This window comes from Drosophila mauritiana, chromosome 3R (genome assembly GCF_004382145.1).
Source record: "Drosophila mauritiana strain mau12 chromosome 3R, ASM438214v1, whole genome shotgun sequence".
Classification (NCBI taxonomy): domain Eukaryota; kingdom Metazoa; phylum Arthropoda; class Insecta; order Diptera; family Drosophilidae; genus Drosophila; species Drosophila mauritiana.
Genome location: NC_046670.1, coordinates 14690963 through 14711190, shown reverse-complemented (window position 1 = coordinate 14711190; position 20228 = coordinate 14690963). Strand labels below are relative to the sequence as shown.

Sequence of the window (20228 nt, the reverse complement as noted above, 5' to 3'; positions counted from 1 at the left end):
ATTTGCTCCTTCCTGCAAACGCGCATAAAAACCGCGACACGTTTAGCAAAAAATATCAAAGTGTTAATTTAAATTGCGATACGTGATGGGAATCCAACGAAGGCGCCGCATCCCCGTTTCCGGTTCTGCGTTCGGTTTTTCCTCCTGCCACGTACGTCGTGTTGCGCACAATTTTATGCACGTCCAGCGTGTAAAACACCTAAAGGAACGCCATCAAGCCGGGCACGCCCACTTTGGCTAACAGCCCCCTTTGCCCGTGGTATTTCACCCGCCCCACCCATCGATTAGTTTTCATTTTCGGAACAATTTTTGCATTGGCTGCACTGATTACGGCTGCCAAGCGGCCTTTTTCCGCATGGTTTTGGACTGGAACCCATCCCCGTTTTGCACCACGAAAACCTAGGAAACGTGGCTATTATCTGACCTCATGGAGAAAACCTATTCCCAAGTTTCAGGCACTCCGTCGATCGCTTGTGTACAAAGCTGCCAAAAACTGCTTGGCCTATTTCGCATATTGGGCTAACAAAAAGGGTTTAGTACCGATACTTCAATTTAATCGTTATCAATTTAATTGTTACCCTTTTGGTGAGAAAATACAAGATAAAGTCATTAACAATCTTTAATTAAAGCCAAATAATAGTTTTATTGATAGCTCACAATTTATGGATAGCAAGTAGAGCGAAATCAATTCTTTCAAGCAGACCCCTTTTCCCATTCCAGACTCCTGATTCGCATCCCATTTCCCTTTCCACCGATGGTCATTTACCAGTTGTCCTGGTTACGTAAATTCGCCATGTTTACCAAATAATCAGGTCCGCGTGTTTCATGCTGCCGTACGTACATCCACTTGTGGCTACATACATAAATACATATATATATAACATTTTAAATACACTGCATCTGTGTGCATTTATTGTTGATTTTTTCGCAGCGCATTTACCCGCAATAAACTCGATAAAGCGAGGGAATCGAGAATATCGAGACCGTCGTCAGCGAAGTGTGCCATAAAATGGAAAAATGTCGAGTCGAGAGATTTCCAATTTTATTGCATATGCCGGCCCTGGAGGACGCGCACATTGCCCAAGTCGATGCCGACAGTGACATCGGCATCAGGAAATGCCTCAGTGGTTGCCGGAGGTATCTTAAAGCTGCAAGAGTCCGATTAAGTCGGTATTCCCACGGATTCAGTGCGTCTCAGTCGTCTGGAGTCAGCTAATATGACTACTTTTGAACATTCGAGTACTTTTGCCTACTTTTAAGTGGCTTGTCAGAAATTTAAGAGCCCGTGTTTTAACGGTTGCAAATGGTTAAACTTTATGTAGTGGAATAGAATGTTACACCTTTCGGAAATTGAATGATTTTAAAATCCCCACGACCAACAATATAAATCCGTGTAATAACAACCATCAACTCAAAGGTCCCTGAGCGATGCCATTCCGAATGTAAATCTATGCATATGAACCTAAGGGCTGCCCTGCATATGGTACGTTTTTCTGTTTGGACTGGTCTGTGCCTCGGTATTTATGTGTTCCCCGAAATAAATGAAATATGCGAAACATTTTTTGGAGTCCGGCCAGCGGCCAGCGTCCAGCATAATTATTTATAATGGCCGGGCAGGCGGCACTGCACTGCCCGTATGCAGTGTGTGAAAACACGATACTTGGCATATGAGCCGGCTGGTAAAAACGAAACCAATTTGCGAAAGTTCTAATGCGGCAACAACAAATAATAATAATCACGGAACGGCCAGCGATTTGCCACTTGAATGTTACAATTATATTTAGTGTAGCGCCCCCGTTTCGGGTAAGCCATTTGGAGTACGGCAAAGTGGGTTGGTGTAGATTGCAGCGCTTTGTTTGCCCGGGTCGTCCTTTTGGCCAGGCCATTGCATCCGATGTTTGCCATTTGGCTTTGGCTCGCTCCGCAACTAAGCCAACATCAGTGCAACACATCGGACGCTATGTATAATGGCGACCGAGCTCCAATATCCAACCGGTTATCGAATGTCTGCGGGGGTCGGATTCTGGGTCACCAGGGGTCCCGAGTTCACCCAACTATTTCAGTATCCATTTAAAAGGCAAATTATGGAATATCTAAACTAAATATTTGCTATTTTTTAATTGCATCATTTAAGCTCTGTGTAATAAGAGCAAACAAAGCGAATTTAATTCAAAAGCCCGAGCAGAATGTTAAATGCTGGGGTTAAAAGCGAGGAAAACTGATAAGCGAGAACCAATTAACCTAATAGTTTCGAGTAGCTAAACATTAAGTTTCTAGATTTTTCCAGATATGGTTTGATTTTAAACCTTTAACTCAGCGATTTGTTCCTCATTTTTTAATCAGATTAATCATCATTAAGTTCTTGAAAAGACTTTAAGCTTCATAGCTCACTTCAATCTCAGCCTTTAATTTTTGGTATAGCTCTCCTTTCATAATTTTACTGCCGATTTCAGATGGCATTACGAGCTAACCAAGTTAATTGTGCAACGGTGCGTATGAGTAATGCAGTCAGCCGCGGTCTCACATCACCGCACGCACAATGCCACTCTGAGTCTGCCCGCCAGCTCCTCCTCATTCCTCCTCCTCCTCCTCCTGCTTCCCTTATCCAGGGACGGAGCACCCCCGCTGCTTTTAAGCATCATTAATTTGCTGTGGACGAGGCAAGAGTAATTAAGTAAGCGTGGTGGTCCAGGCAGGATGCATCTGGCGGATGGAGATCGCAACTCCGCCGACAGCCGCGCATCCGAGGATACATTACAAATGGCCGGCTGACCAGTCAGACGTGCGGTGTATCGATGATGTGTCCATTGTTAGCTCGCCTAGCTGCCATAGAAGGGCATCAGTTTTTAATGGGCTGCGGTCAACATTTTGGCCTTCCGCTTGTGGGCTGCGCCGGCCTGACCTGCCCTGCCCATCGGGTGGGGTCGTTGCTCTGCTGTTGGCTTTAATTTGATTTTATTGGTCAAGGTGTTGCTGATGGTCCGACTGCTGCCATTTTCGGTCGGGCGGGTTATTAATGATGCTGGTCAAGGAAATAATAGTGGGAGAGACATTAAATGCTGTCATCATTCATTAGCCACAGCCATTAGGCAGTTGTCTGGCAGGAACTCTGTTTAAGTTCCCAACACTCGTGCACGGCCGACTTTACGTACTGGGCCCACAACATGCACGTTTCAAACACGTACAGGCACTGAGAGAAATTTTTCTGATTTCAAATCACATTTATTGTAACGCAAGCAAACGTGTTCGTATATAAATCGAGTGCTTTGATTGAATGCAGTTCCAATTTATTATTTTAAATGCCTATTCCAAATAAACTTAGTACTCCCATTTTCGGTTCAGTCCAGTGTCCATTCCCAACAGCTCTCGGTTGTTTACGTCATGCACACGCAAACAAAATCCGTAGGAAACCCATTCGTTGAATGCGATTAGATTTGTTCCTTGTTGCAAGCTGCTCCCTCCACTGATATCCAGTTCACCACAAATTCATTTGAACTGCCCTCAGTCCAGCTTGCTGCTCCTGGCCAGCTGCTGACTTTGACATCCTTCCTGCGAACACTGGAGACTGGGCCATTATTGTTGTCTTAGTATTTTAATTAAAACGTGTTTACATTCTGCAGTAGCCCAAAACCATACACCTGATGCCTGCTGCCTTAGCTTGGTTTAGTTCGGATCAGTTTGGCCAGTGTGTCGCTTCAAATTATGTCTTCAGGATCTAATACATATCTTCGTGATTGTGTTCGGTTTATTCTGTTTAGGCAAATATAGAGAAGTGAAACCCATAATGCTTATATCGCTCCAGCGAGTATTAGTTAGTATGGGAAATTATGTTAATGTAAAGAGTTCGCCATAAAATAGGTATATAAATCCACTACAATGTACGTAAGCGCCTGGAAATCATGATGTCATATTCTAGTTTTATTTTCTTCAACTTTGCATTTTCCCGGCACCTTTGAAACGTGTCAGGAAATCTAGACATCCTCATATCCCTCACTTTTTTGTCGTTTTCGTTCGAGCAAATGCTTTTGTTGCTAGTGTTTGGCTTGCATTAACTTTATGACCCTTAACACATAACATTATACGCCCACTTGGATGTGGGTGGGTGGACTTCCCGCCCGAGATGTGGTTGTTGTTGTTTGGCGAAGGACGCCGCAAATGGCATTCAGACATGGCCATCGTATTTGATCAAATAATCGTAAATAAAGTGCTATAGTAATAATTTTTTGATGTCCCTCTAATGGGCTTTACGTGAGAACAACATAAATTGTGATTTAGTGCCCAGACAATGTAGGACGTGTTGACCGAAGGCCGAAAGAATTTCCTTACCTGTTTAAAATGTTCCGTGCTTCATTTAAGCGGTTTTGAATACACTTCTACGAATGGAGCTGTCATACTTTGTTGCGTTGGTTTAAGAGATAGAGGAGTATATATTTACATGTATCGCTGTTAATTTGTGTTTTTTTTTTTTAATAACTAATTCTATTTATTAAGGTTTCAAAAGGAATCGTTCAGTAATTCCTCTGAACTTAACCTAATGTGTGATAAAGATAAATGAGACCAAGTGGTATCTTAATTATAAAGTACAAGAGAAAGAAAAAATCTAGTCTAGTTATTAATTACTTAGTATGTAATATGTTATATTATCCTCCGGGTAAGGAGATCGCTGGGGTGTACCCTCTTCAGTCTTCGGAGGGAGATGGGATCAGCTAGGATAGTTGTTAATTTGTACAAATATGTGAACAAAAACCTCCTCTAGTTTATTCAATCAATAGTACATAAGCTGATATACGCGATTAATATTAAAATAATTTTAGACTATTTGCATTTTACGTATAATTAAGTTACGCTGGAAATTGCAAGCAAACAAACAATACACGAATTAAAAAGACTGCAAATTCATTAACCGAATATTAAATTTGATCCAAGTTCTATTAAGCGAACACGCTGCCGCGGAAATGTCAGATGTGAAAAGGTCAAATCCAACAATACATATTCAGACCTAGACACACTCACACACACGCAGAGTGCCAAGCAATTCGTTAGGGTATACATGTGTGTGCAATTTAGAGGCCATCAATCAAGTCAAGTGGAAATTTATAGCACTTTTGTTTGTTATTATTCGTTTATGCATGAGTTAATTAGAATATTGGCTCCAACCTTGCCCCAAACCTTCGCCGACCCTTTTGTTGTTAATGCACAAAGATTTACGATGTGTGTGTGCCAGACACACACACACACACACACACACACCCTGCGTATGTCTTTGTGCATTAGACCATATGCTGAGCCGTCCGTCCGTGTGCATTCAGTCGAAACTAGCATGGCAAAACACTTGGTCCTAAAAGTTGGCACGTGTCCTCGTCGAAATACTTGACTCGCTAATTTTCATCCTTTCCGCTTTGTTCGGTGAATAGTTCGATAAAAGATTTTCATCAAATTGCACATTTTGTGGCTTCTGATGGCTAAAGGGCAAAGCTCCTAAATACTTGACCCAAATTTAATAAGTATTTGGATTGCTCATTCAACTTTATTGCGGAAACTCAGGCAACTAATTGTGCGTCCTTTTCAGTGTTGGCTTTGAATTAAATTATTACGCTGTATTTTCAAAACTTCTAAAGAATCAATGCACATAATACTTATAACGTATTACTAAAAACCAATAAATATTTTCAAAGTTAATATTATGCATTGAAATATAAGAATATGGTTGTTAATACTTTAGAAATATCTTAAGTTTTTAAAGCATATGCAAAAAATCATTTATTTTAATCCAAGTGCTAAAATATTTTTTAAAGTCTACTTTGAATTTTTTCAATATGTTTACCTTTCAATTATTTTCAATTACTTGTATATAATTACTAACCAAATATACATATGGGAGAGATGCATTCCTACTCTACCTTTTAAATATCCGCTCATCATTAAAACTTTGGTGCCCATATCGTTAAAAGGATCAGGGAGCTATCTAAAGATTCAAGCTGCCTGGAACGCAGCGGAAATGCCAATTAGAAAATATATGTCAACAGGCCAATATCAGATACGATTGCAGCTACCGCACCCCACCATTTAGGACTTGCAAAGAGAGCAGCCAGGAATTTAATAAATCATAAAGAGCAAGAGGTCCTTCGGCTGAGAGAAATCAGAACGCAGGCGCTGCTCCTTCCTCGGATGCTCTCGCTCGCTGTAAGGATGCTGTTAGCCTCTCTGTTAGCCATTTGAACGGATTGAAGGAGTGATTTTAACGAGTTCCTCTGCCTTCCAGTGCAATAAAAGGCCCTTAGGTGGCAACTTGTCAAATGGCCTGACTAAACTGTGATAGCCAGAGCTAATTTATGTCAATTAATACATTGAAATTTCATTGGTATTTCACGATGGGGCGTGGCACGCCCTGGTACTCAACTTACCTCCAGGCGATTTTCGTGCTCATTTGGGGGCACAAACGCTGCCTATGGAAATTAATAGCAAATATTTGTGCAACAATTTGTTTGCTTGGGGCTGCGAAATCGCATCGATGAGAGGGTGGCCAAATCTCATTTAGCGTGGCTGTGGCTACGGAGGCATAATCAATTTTAAAATGGCTATCGTTTTGTTATTTCTCGGATCCCAATAAAAAATGCAAAACAAAGTCATTCTGGCCCCTGGAAAATCCGCTGCCAGCTGCACCTTTCGGCCGAAGAAACAATAAAAAATTTTCCCATCGGTTCACCATCTGTTCTCGAAGCTCCCCGTGTGACCCACACTACCATCAAAAATCCCCGCTAATAATTTGTCAATATTACGTGAGCAGAAAATTGAATAAAAAACGCTTTTGCATTGAGCGCCATCATAGGAGGAAGTGGAAAAAAAGGCCAACAAATGGGAACCCGACTGAGGAAATTTCTATGCTCGAAATCAAATAAATTGTTACAAATGAGTGCAACTTTTGCTTTTCTGCCAGCCTGCTTGCTTCCTTTTGCCCAATTTCGATTTTTCATTTGCTAAGCTGATTTGCCATGCCCCCCAAAAAAGCCCCCCTTGGATCCTTTCGGCTCCCCACAAAAGTTTGGCCGTTGCAAAAATATGAATAATTCAGCGTGCGATTTCGGTTTGGTCTCCGACTGTCTTTTTCCTACCTTTTTCCACACACACTCGCATTCGGTGTCCTGTCTCTTTCGGAAAACTGAAGCTGTAATAAATGCAAATGAATTGACGAAAAGTCGTGCATTTCGGCTCTTTGTTTACACTTCTCTGATTTGATATGCGCATCAATGTCAAGTTCCGGCGGGTTTCCCAGCCGGACAAATGGGGGTCCAAAAGCGATATGATGTTTTCAATAACGCTGCATAAAAATTTCAGAAAAATGGGAATGATCCTGCGGAGTCCAGGAAAATGCTATCTCGTTGCGATTCGGTATCTCCGCAAATTATTCATCACTTTGATGGAGGCTAATGCCCAACCACTCTGCATTCCCAGCTAAACTAATCAAACTGCTTAATTAAAATTCATCCAGAATTACATGTGCGCGCGTTTCAACAAAATAAACTTAATTACTCACACTCAGCAAGCCGGAAAAGTGTTGAAATTTATTTATTCAGCATAATAGTGCTTCAAACATAGTTTGGCCAAAATAGTTTGGAAAATTCGTAAAAATGGCAGATATAAATATCCACCGAATAATTAGCAGCATCTAATTACAGGTGGGTGATACAGTAAAGTCTCGATGATACATACATAAATTGTAAATGACTTAAAGAGATAGTATAAACACCCAAATTTAATCTGTTCGACATTGATAGAAAGCAAATACTTGTCTAGTTTCTTTTTGAACTCAAAAGGGGAGCACTGTCAGTAATTTGGGCAAAGAAAGGGCGGGTTTTTAGTCGATTCGAAAGTGATTCGAAACTATTACCAACGCCAGAGAAGGCAACAATTGATGGCTGATGGTGAAGGGTGGTGAATAGGGGATGGCAACTCATCAAGGTCGCAGGTCGAATGCAACAAATTGCCGAGCGCCACTCGTAGCCGTCACCAGCAAGCAAGACAAATTCCATTTCACTCATTGCCAGTATTGACAGTTGCACACACAAAGCGGCAGCGGGCTGGTCGGAAAAGTCGGGCTTTCGGCTGAAGGATGATGGCTCGATGGGAGGTGGGTGATGGGTGGTTGGGTGGAGCTGGGTTGTGGGTAGTGAGTGGGTGGTTGGGTGGTGCGAGGCGCGGCGAGGCGACCAGCACAATTTGCTTGTATTTGCCCGGGGGCAAACTGATGATCGAGCCACTGCTGAGGCCGCTCGTCTGCGGCTGATGCCGCTCCCGATTCCTGCTGCCAATGCCGGACGGGAAGCTCCGTGCCTCATAATGCAAACAGTTGAAGTGCCCATCAAGCGAACTGTATCCGGTTGGGGCACAGTGGATGCAGAGTCATGTTGCACGGAACTTTCTGTTTTAAATTAATAACAATCTAAAAGTCTTCAATACCAATCTTTGGTGAACAGTACCTTCCAGCTAAGCATTTCGATAAATTCCGTTTGTGGTCTTTGATTCATTCCTATTTGATCAAGACATTATTAACCCAGTCATGCGTCATTCTGAAGGTGAACTCTCATTTATTCCATTGTTTTGTTAAGATTACTTCTTTGATTTGCTGGACCCGGAACCAATGTACGCGGCTGGGAATGTGGGTGGACTGGACCGGCACACAGGCATCCAACTGTGTGTGCATTTGGGATGCCTTTGTCGAGATGCCGTGGCATGCTGCCTCGCAGCTGCCCCCAGAAATCCCCACCCATGCCACTCCCACTTCTCAGCTGGCTGACTACTTAAAGCGAAAGTAAACTTTGCTTTCCTGCAGACTTCGAATCGCACACACTTGCTCGCACACACAAATTGCTCTGAATGTTGCCAAGCCAAGCATGCTGGGCGGCGAAAGGGGGGCGTAATGGGTGTGCTTGGGTGTACTTGCAACCCTTTTCGGGCGGGGAGAGGTGTGTGTTTCATTGCGGTCATTTAGCCGCCCCTCAATGCAGCGTGTAATGCGGCCGCTTATGGGATAGAATGATTCGCTTAGCTATTTCTGTTAGGGCACCAGACGTTCCACACCGCACCATTCCATTCCATTCCACTATTCAATAAAATACTCGAATAGCTCGCATTGATTTCCAGATTTTCAGCAATCCAAATGAACCGGCTACCCTTTTGAAAACGAAATGGAAATTGATTTCATAAACTGGCGGCGAAAACACGCCTTTCAATGGCTTTTCCCGCTTGTTTATTACTTTGTAAATGCGAAACAAGTGTGCTGGGCTACACGAGCAATCAGCCGCCCCTTATGACACAACAGTTGCCATGGCCCGATCTGTCTTCCTGACCCCTGTCCCCCAGCCCCAAACCCGACCACGGGACCCCTGAACCCTGACCCCCTCTGTTTGCATTGTATTGTTCGGTTGTGTAAAAAGTTTTGTATTACAAAACACAATCAGACACAGATGCACTCGGTGGGTGGATGGCTTGCCATTGCCATGGGTAGTGTGGGGCGCAAAGTTTAAGGCTCTTTGTGTCACTTCTAGGTAGCTGCAGGCGGAATACTGCAGATGACGGGGGGCTGGAGACCAAGGGGAGGCATTTTCCGGAAACGCATGCGACACGATGGCCAAAGGGCAAAAGTCGCCGCTGCTCGTCGTCGCCGCATAATAATGTCAGCGATGGGCGACGTCTTTTTCCTGCTGTAAATTGCAAAAATGCAGCCAGAGGATATGCACATGTGCACATTTTCTTCTCCTCGTTTTTGTAGCAGGTTTCAAGACCAAACGGAAGCCAAACTCAGACCCTGACAAGCTGCAGCAACCAACCAGCGGAGGCAGTGACTTCGAATAAAAAAAATACATATTCGTATACAACATGCACATGTAGGTATAGAAAAACAGGCCTGGGCAAAAAGTTTATGTACATTTAATGCACGGCAGCAGGCTACAAGGAAACAGCACAATAAATCCAGGATACATTAAATAACACAAACAGGGGCCCGCAGGAGGCGTGGCCGGCTCACACAGACAGACAGGCGGCCATATGGAGCTAGCGGTCAACTTCCCTTTTCGTGTTTTGGCACGCTAAAGTTTTTCCAAGGGGTGAGTGATTCCTAGGGTATTCAAGGGGAGTAGCAGATTGATAGCTACCAAACAGATAAGAATTTAGTAATAATACCATATTATACATGGATTCAACACTTTCAAGAACTTGGTAATACCTTTTATTGCATTATTGCATTACATTTAATGGGTTTGTCTGTCTTTAGTTTTTTGGCAAAAAGCATATATGACTTTCGTGTATCTTGAAGACTCCTATAATCTTGCTTCTGTTAATGAGCAGTAACTTCCTAGTCTATTCTCTGCAAGAATCCGCGACTCGTGTTTTTGGCTGTTTATGAAAGTTGACCAACATGGATGTGAGTGTGTGCGTTTCCTGTATATCCACGTTTGTGTGAGTGAATTTCGGCGGAAGTTAAACAAGGCTGATGCCATCCCAGCAGGGTGGTTGTAAAGGGGGAGGGGGCAGCTGTATGTGTGTGTGATTACTGCAAGGACCACTGCGAGGACAACCGCTGCCAGCTCATAATAATTTCTTATTTAGAGGGCCAGCAGGTGATAGGCGCCGCACAGGACCTCCCACAAGGACCAGTACCAGTTTTGTTGTTCGCCCATTTTCGCATGATTTTCTCCTTCGTCCTGCTTTGACCTACTGCTGGCTGGTGTGTGGCAGATTTATACACTTTTTCTAGCTGCCATTGTTCGGAAGGTATTTAAATTCAAATTAGGCGAATGCCATGTTAAGATCTGGTGACAAGAAATTCGCCGAGGGAAGGAGGAATGAAGTCTGTGGCACTGATTAGCAGCAAACGTTGATAATTTTTTCCTTTTCGACCAAATGGGGGGAGTAGAACATCTTGAAGTGAATGTGTGTCAAGTGGCCAGCACGCAAGCTGCTGGGAAAACCTGGCGAAACAGGAAGTGGGTGTGGGAGTTGACCTCATTCGTGGTGGACTCTTGAAATGAGTTTGTTCACTCGTAATGCGCTTAAGCACATAAAATTTAACTCAAATCAGCTCATTAAAGGCCTACCGCACTCGACACCGATACACATATCCTGCAATGGGAGCAGCTATTAAAGGACAACCTACAAAAAAAAAAAAAACCGAAATTGGAGTCACAGACACGAAAAACATTTTGTTTTTGGGTGCGGGAAAGCGTCATAAAGGAGAGTTTATGGGGAGACATTAAAGTGCGGAAGTAAGTGGCGCATAAAGGACCAAGTACCAAAAAACCTATAGGGCGAAAAGAAACTAAAAATGCAGCTACCAAAAAACCACAACGAACAAACAACGTGAAAGTCAGACACATTAAATATGATATATTAGTAAGATGGCAGTCAGCAAATGAGATATATTTTATGGCCAAAAGGAGCAGATACGGCGACCCGAGAGAAACTTTACAGCGGTCAATAAGTTTGTTCCTTCCTTTTATTATAATATTTTATATGTTTGTTGTTCCTTCCTGCTTCTTTAAATTATTTGATTATCTTTAACTGGAGGTAGTTTAGTAATTTATTACTGTGTTTGAGAATCTTCAAAGATCATAATCAATGTGCTCTGTTATTTCGGTGAATTTAGTAAATTTATAAGGCATATATACATTTAAACGGATATAATCGGTATAATTCATTGAAACTGAGTGTTTTTTCGTATTTTACGATATACATAAATCCGTTTTGACATTTCATATTTGATCCAATTAATTAAATTTTCAATTTTTTCATATGTTTTAGAACTAAATGTCCCGTAAATCTTTTGTGTAATAAAAATGTCACTTATAAATCAATTATTAATAAGAATTAAATTATTATTGATATAAAAAATACAAGGAGCTTATGCATGAATAGGTGGTCAGTAGATTTAATACAATTTTACCATTAAAAGCCTGTTTACATTTTAAAGATGAAAAATTCTGCTTTCAATAACGTTTGGCTTCCTGCTGGAACCATCCGAGTAATCAGTCTCCTTTTTGCGACGCCAACAAGTGTGGCACTTGATCTTTTCTTGCCACTTGCCACCGCACTCAGATTGTGATTGAGTATGTGCAACTGAGCCAAGGGCCAAGAAAGAGGGCCCAGGACCTCATCCTCCCAGTTTCCCTTTTTGTTTTTTGTTTGGACATCGGCAGGGGGTTGGGTGATGAAAAATTCGATGATGCCCATCCAACAATGCCAGTTTACTGGAGGGTCGAAACGGAATTTAATTTTGTGCGAAACTTGGGCAGCTCGCACAGAAGGACATGGTTGTCATCGGCGCTGCATCAGCTGTCCCTCAACATCGACATTGGGCAGATGATAAAACCCAATTTGTTGCAAATAAAATAAAAAACAAAGCAGGCAAGCAAATGGACACAAGGAGCTCCTCTTGTTGCGCCATCAGCAGGACCAGGATTAAGACCAGAACAACGAGCAAAATCACAAGCTGGTGCAATTGAGCAAATTCATTGCAAATTGCCACTCGACGTGTGCTGGTGTCCGAGAGCCGGACGACTCCTTCGTCCGCAATCGAGGATCGATGCCGAAATTAGAAACTGGAAAACGCATTTGGCATAATTTCAATGCCACCCACCTCCCACTTGCTGTGTTTACAATTCGTTTATGCAAAGTCTGACGAGCTGCGGGCCAACGGGCCAACGGGCCAACGGGACAGCGGGGGAGTTAGACAATCAGCTTACCCACTCAAAGATAAATGTATATATATACGAATATTTTCCATTTGAAACAGGTAATCGATTTTCATGCTTGTGGCGAAACGCACAAAAGAACTGAAACGAACCCAAAAGTAAACCAACTTTGTTGTCTGTTTCGTTTGCTTTCATTTTTATGTTTTTTCCCTCGGCAGCTGGATTTTGGTTTCGCATTCACCTTATTCTTATGCCGTTTGCGTGCGTGTGGGTATGTGGGTATCCGGTGCGTATACTTGATATTTATGTTGAAAACTTAAAGCAGTTAAGAGCTCGTCGTGCTTAAAATATTCCATCGGTGTCTGACAGCCAAGTTTATCCAACTTGTTGATTTACTTTTGGCCCCAATTTCCGGGGCGAAAGTTAAACCACATCACAGTTTCCTCTTGAATTTACCATTTAAGTGAGACCTGCCTGGAATAATCAGGTGAAAGATCGCACATTGTTTTTGATCTTTTCAGTGATTTGCATAGTGAAAAATCCACTTTCAAAAGAGGGCTTTCTAAAGGGCCTTTATAACAAGGGTTATATTATAGCCGAAATCCCTTCTTCAATACCTACAGAATGTCTTTCTGAACACAATAAATATAAAAGTATATCCCTCTTGCAAATGAATATAATTTTTGAAAGGCCCTGGTTATGGTAGAGCTTTAAATTATTCAGTGATTCATAAGCCACTATTAAATCAGAATACAAGGTAAGATGCATATATGCGAGTCATTCGAATTTGTAATCTGCCGAAATTTATTCAGGAGTGCAAAAGTGCACATGTGCCCAACTTGGGTGACAGCGCCAACAAAGAATCCAATTACGTTGGCTACTGGGATATTTTTGACAAGTATTCAATGAATTTCAGTGCAGATTTGTGACCCTAGCCAGGCAGACTTTCAGCAGACAGACTTTTGCCAGCCATTCGTTCGCAGGCAGGAAACGAATTAGAAATGTGTAAAACAGAAGTTGCTCCACAGGCACAGTCGGTCAGGAGCTAAGGATTCGAGTGAGACGTGGAAAATATTCCTTTTTTTTCTTTAAGCTGCGATGAGAATCGGCAACTGAACCTTGCCTGGCCGGAAGTGGAAAATGATTTCCGGCCTGGACCGGCTGGGGCGATAATTTTGCGGCATCTGAGAACTTTTTATATGCAATCATTGGGCGGATTGTCAGTTAACTCGCAGCTGGGATTGCAACTGCAACCAATTCATTTCATCGAATTATGTGAATATTCCCGTGCTCCAGTTACCCCTCATTGCATCTACATAATTTTAGACATTATTCTCGCTCTTGCCACCAAAAAAGTTTTAGCTCAAAACGCGGCGAAAAAAGAATAACTTTGGCAAAATGTTTGCACAAAAAGTTTTTGCGTTGCGAAACGAGCTGAAGAAGTGGAAAAATTATCACTATTGTTGCAGATTTGTTGGGTGACGCTGAAATTTGTTTTAGGTGCTTTTGCTTCTGTTTTTTGCGGAGGTGTTGGCGGCATTGATAACATTTCTCATTCTGTGGCTAACAACAATGTCCACTCGTCTCTGTCTAGTCGACCGTCTAAAATGCGGAAGGGGTAATTTAAATATATTATCTTGTGGTAACTTGAGTGAGAAAGTTTCACGAATTTTCATGTGGAAAAGAGTAGCAGGGCTATCAGGTGCGTGCTGTGATAAGAAGAGAATACTAAAGTAGCTCTGATTTGATAAATAAGTAATATTTTGGTTTTAAGATATATTTGATTGCTTTGGGTATCCTTTTTCACTTCAATCCTTACCTATATTAATAGCCGTGGGCTTCATCCTCGATTAACTGACTCCTCGTGGCAAACTTTTGCCCAGACAAATGATATTTAAATGAGCTGCATTTGAAAAGTTAACGGTGAATGGAGCCCAAAGCAAATGTCACAAAATTGACAGGATCCTGCAAAAAGGAAAGACAAGAAAAGAAAAAATGGCACAAGTCGGCAAATTAAATATGCCAAAAGGCAGAGGCGAAATCCGAGCTGGCCAAAAGAACACAAAACTTTTGGCTTACAAACATTCCTAAACTCTTCAGTCCGCCTCCCCCGAAATGCGTGACCCCTGGCACCCGGAGCCCCCTCTGAGTCCCCTGATCCTGGTGAACCCAACTAAAGTCCAAAGATGGCAAATCCGTTGCTTAAACGGCTGGAGGGCCTGGGGCCAAATGCTTTGGTGGCAACTTAAAGTCGCATTTGGTTTCCTAATGCGGCTCAGACGGCTTCCGAGGCTCCAGCAACCATACACCCCATTTCAGCGAAAAAAGCGAGTGAGGCAAATTGAAATGAAATTGAATTTAGTTGGAGGTCGCAGGAGCTGAAAAAGTTGACGCGGGTGTGGCAGTTTTATTTACAACTATTCCTCATGTGATGTGATGCTGGGAAAATGCAAAAGAGTTTAATTTGCAATTTGTCGCCCTCATTCAACGCTTAACTTTTCACTCGAGCGGTGTTTGTGGTTGCATATGCAAATGCCTTGGCCATCTAAACCCATACCTCAGCCCACTAACCCCATCCTCACCCTGTGTCCTGGGCTCTCCGGTCTGTGTTCTCCGTTACCCCGGCATGGCCCGCAGCCCTGCATATGCGATAAAATGTACAAAGTTTTGCGTAAAGGCCCCACTTGAGTTGGGCTAGGAGTTGTTGCCGCTGGCAAGTGCCCTAGCCAACCCGGCCTGCCAGTTTGTTAAACGCCTTTCAACGGCGTGGTTAGCCAAGCGCAGACCTTGAAATGCCACGCCAGTCCTGGCCAGAAGCCGAAGCTACAGCTACAACTGCAGCTACAGCTAAGGCTAAAGCTGGTAGCTAAAGCCGGTAGTTGCCAGCTGGTTGTCGGTAGTCCGTAGTCCGTAGTTGGTGGTACATGGTAGCAGAAGCCACTCGAGCAGCTAACCAGCCGGAGCCAACTTTTCTGCGGCAAACGCTTTAAAAAACCAGTCCGCAATAGTCATTCCGTAAGTTGGTCCTGCAGGCGCACACACAGGCACACATGTTGATTTAGCAAACAAAATGTTTTAATTGAATAACACTTTGGTGTTTCACTGCTGCTTACTGGCAAGATCAAGTGCCTTTCCGGCCAACTGTGCGTATACTTTACGGGCATACATATACATGTATGTACGTGCTGCATTGTTAATCTGTGCACTGCCGCATAATGGACCTGACTTTATCAATCAAATTTGCCGCAGGCAGAGAATTAAAATTAATCGGTTTCAATTTTCATTTGCGTAAATTCCCTAAATATTTTCACACACTTATTTCACACCCAGGCATCATCATTTGCTCATCCTGTCTGGGGAAAAAAGGGAGTGCAAGCCTATCCATGCAAATTGAATAGGTCTAAATTCAATTTGGCGCTGAACAAAAAGAAATTGGCGGACGGAGAAACAAAAACAAAAATGCGCAAAACATTTTGGTAATTTAGTTGAGCGATTTGCATTTCCGTTGGGGAATAATTTCTGCACTTTTGTGCTCACTGACTGCCCAAATTGAATTGGCAAATAACAAAAAAGGCAGGATGTGCATATGAAATTCGAGCACATATATGAATTTAATTAAATGCTGTTGAATACGAAAACATTTTGCTTAAATTGTCGCACGCCAAGCACCACAGCAGCAACAGAATTTGCATTGATTGATGCCGTATTCGGTGATTTATTGAACCTGAGGTTTGTCAGCCAAACAGCCCTTACCCCATTTCAGCCCCACTTTCACTCCCCCGCAATTATTGTGATTGTCAGTTGGTAATGGCGGGGGATGTTCTGTACAATGCATATTTATTTAGCCGGGTTTCATTTTGTATTTCTTGGAACCGCAGTGATTGATGTGGCCATGTTATCCTCAAAATAACTGTGACTGCACCCGGTCACCCGGTCCGTTGTTCACTGACATGTCAAGTGATGGCTCCGTTCATATGTTGTGTATGGTCAAAAACTCAATTTAAATTGCATTTGTGTTCACTGCGCATCTGTCAGCATGTGTCGGCTTGTCTCGTCCGTCGACGGATCCCCTCGCTCGGAGAACTATTAGTTGAATAAATTGGTGAGGGCGTTAGTTATCGTTGGAGTTGCTCAAGGGCTCGCTGGACTCCTCCTCCTCATCGCGGTCCGAGTCGAAAGCATTCTCTGGAACATCGTACAGACGGATCATCGGTTTGTTGGGATCCTTCATGATCAGATACTTTCCATCCGGTTGCTTCATCACAAGGTCGATCAGGCAACGCAATACTCCCCACGAATTGTCCATGTTTAGGTTGATTTGGGTGGCGAATTCCTGCGGCTTGAATTGCTGTGTGCCCAGGATCACGTGGCGCAGATGATCCCGCGGATTCATCCTGGACACATAGCCCAGCTTCAGCTGATCAGAGCCAGCCAATACAGCCTCAACAGTCCAACGAGCTAGCTTACAAGCATTGTTTCGCAACTCGGAGGCCAAGACTGCACCGCGCTGGGTGTCCAACTTCTGGCGCCACTCCACACTGTTGGTCGCCTTGGAGTCCCATTCATTCAGCGCCTTGATCGAGAGGAACTGCATGTCCCCATTGGGTCCTTGGATAACCGCATTGTGCTTGCAGCGAGCAATCAGCACCACATCGTTGCCCAGATCCCACTGACGGTAGCGATAGCCAATGGAGGCAAGATCCATGCCCGGCTCCTCGAACGGATTGGGCTCCTCAAACATGAAACGTTGCTCTTGGTCGCCAATGCGAAGTACCTTTTTAAAACAAATAACATAAGATTTAAAATCCAAAACTAAAGTAAACCTACCTGCTGGCTAAAATTGTGATTGATGAGAGTGGCCTCCATTGCCAAGCTATGTGCCGAATTGATGGAACCCTCCTCTTCCATCGGAGGTTCTACTGAAGTCTCGTTGACGGTCAGCAAATCAAATTGATCATTATATCTCTTATCTAAGAACACCTTAGTGCCCAATTTCTCGACTACCACATCCCAGGAGTAATTGGAGCGAGTGCAGCACATTATGGTGGACAGGATCTCGTCGGTGGCAAAGACATTGCCCATGGTCCTCGAGAGTCGACGAATAACGGGGTCATCCGTGGTCGTCACGGTGTGCACAACACGAGCCATCTTTTGCAATGGTTTTTCGTTGCGTAAGTTAACTCGATCGTATAACTTATCATAAAATTCCAGCGATCCGCAGGTGGCAATGTCCTTACCCTCTTTGATATTTGGAAGTGCCAGCTTGAGGAGGCGTGGAAAATCAATCTCCTCGATCGAAACCCAATTCGATTGAACCATCACAGAGCTCTCGCGGATTCTGGTGGGAGCATTGCGACCGAATCTGCGACCAACATTCTGCGTGTTGCGTGTATGGCGACCCTTTCCGTACTTGGTGGTACTGGCAGTGGCACCTCCAGCCGTGGATCCTCCGAGACTTGCTATATTCGGAGTGCCACGCCCAGTGCGACCCCTGGTCCTTACATTGTTTCGCATGTTGGTTCTATAGCGTCCGCGCTGATACGGCTTGGTGGCCTTCGACCCAGTGGTGTCCACCAAATGGAATGTGGAGTCATCGTCCTCGTAGAAGTATGCGTACTGACTGTTGTTGCCAAAGGTCGAGGCGTATTTACTGGGGAACTTTTTCTCGGGCACCATTGCAGTCCAGTCGCAGATCTTGCCCAGGCGATCACTTTTGCAGAACGGCTGGTAGGGCACATCCAATTCGGGCACCTCGCAAGGACCCCAGCCGTGCTCGTTGTACTCCACATATGGCTTGATGAAGGGTGCGTAGTTGGACATAATCACGCCGAAAGATGTTTAAATAACCAAGAGCAAGTATTTACATTTATGTGATCCGGATTTGTTGAGGTACAAATTAGACTGAGCTGGTTTCGATATTCAAAGGGTATGCCCGGTTTGACAGCTTGGGAAAAATACCCAAGCCCTACGTTTGGATAAAAATATGTTACGAAAAATACGGTTTTATTTACAAAGGCATAACCGAATATCCAATCTTTAAATAATTTTTGATAGTCAACTAAAAAGATTTCTTCAAAAGCCTATAGTAAGTAGATTGAAGCCTATTGTGAGAAACAGAAAAATTATCCGCTGTTACCAAAGAATTATGTTTCCCTTGCAATAAAAGCTAAGGCTTATTTGAATTTCTAGTCACACCGAAACCCTCCAAACTACACAAAGTGATAAGTAAGACGTTTGGAGAATGAATCATAGGAGGACGCCCTGCCCCCCACTAAACACCACCGCAACCACAATGAAGAAATGTGTAATTGCCTGTTCGTCTATCGGTTCTCCGTCAACGTCGTGCTGTTCTCATTGGCCGCGATTATTCTCGTCCTCCGCATGGTGAGCTGATCCAGGATGGGCGCGGGGATCCCCTTCCAGCCGACAAATTCTTTTTTCTTATTATCTTTTATAAAAAAAAACCCACTAAGCGCCCAAATAAATATTTGTTGAGCTGTGGAAATGGTACAGGAAGCGGGGTACTGTGACGGGATTATCACTTGACGACGCACCTAAGCTCACATCGACATGACTCCATTCATATGACTCCAACTCCAGCGCCATTGTTCTGGCCCAAGTATCAGGAAAGCAAAGGAACAACAGCGGAGTGCACGACAATGGGACGAGTGTACCGTGTGCTGGATCTGGTCAACTTGGCTCAGTCCTCCCTGGGTTCCGGTTCGGTTTCCTTATTCTTGGCTGGGAGCACCTCACAACAATCTCGTTAAGCGTAAAGGCCAAATTATAGTAAAACTAACAGAAGGCAAAAGGTAATCACATAAAAAGCTTGTTAGATAACAACGTGCGAGGCGGCGAAAAAGGAAGCGGACATCCTGCACCCCGGCTCATCCCCAAAAAGCAACATGTCGAGCGTGTGAATGTGCCTGGATGTGTGGAAAATGATATGGGGGCGGGCGGGATGGCAGTGGGTTTGCGGTGCCTCCGCCCGCCCTCTTCCAGCTCCCAGATCCTGAGCTAAGCTTTGTCAAGCGACAGGGTGTCATGTTGATGTGTATGTCACTGGCAGCTGCTGCTTACATGGCCCGGCTCCAGATTCCCTCGCACTTCTCTGTTGATACACTGAGAGAATATGACGAGATAATGTCAAATGTATGAATAGAAGACTGCATACAAAGAATATAATAATGGGTTCTGTGGAGCCATCACATTTTGGACTTATTTTGGCTGATATAATTCCAATTTTATCATTAAATTGATCTCAGTGTAGCCATAAGCCGGGGATGAGTGTGCGTCTGAGTGAGTGTGTGTGTGGATTATAATTGCCATGCGGCTGTCAGTGACTGCAGGCGGCGCCTAACTGCACACAGCTGCAGATGTGCGGCTCGTGTTGCAATATCATTTTTAATGCAAACCGCATGCCACATTATGCAGCTGCATTGCCACGTCACCGCTGCGGTTTCCCCATCCCCATCCGCCTCCCCCTTCCCCTTCCCTACCCTTCCCAACCTTCGGATTTACCCTCTCATCTTCATCTCATCT

General features: G+C 43.7%; 2 protein-coding genes across 2 annotated transcripts; one reads left to right on the top strand and one right to left on the bottom strand.

Annotated features, from left to right (window-relative positions):
* Nucleotides 1–16444: 16444 nt before the first annotated feature.
* Nucleotides 16445–18615, bottom strand: LOC117145668 (eukaryotic translation initiation factor 3 subunit D-2). Its single transcript, XM_033311402.1, has 2 exons — nt 17514–18615; nt 16445–17460 (listed from the first exon to the last, which is right to left on the bottom strand). Exons 1-2 carry the CDS (start codon nt 18504–18506, stop codon nt 16798–16800), a joined length of 1656 nt encoding a protein of 551 aa, XP_033167293.1. The 5' UTR covers nt 18507–18615; the 3' UTR covers nt 16445–16797.
* Nucleotides 18616–18886: 271 nt separating this feature from the next.
* Nucleotides 18887–19182, top strand: LOC117145017. The gene has a single exon (XM_033310512.1). It carries the CDS (start codon nt 18928–18930, stop codon nt 19072–19074), a length of 147 nt encoding a protein of 48 aa, XP_033166403.1. The 5' UTR covers nt 18887–18927; the 3' UTR covers nt 19075–19182.
* The last annotated feature ends 1046 nt before the right edge of the window (nt 19183–20228 follow it).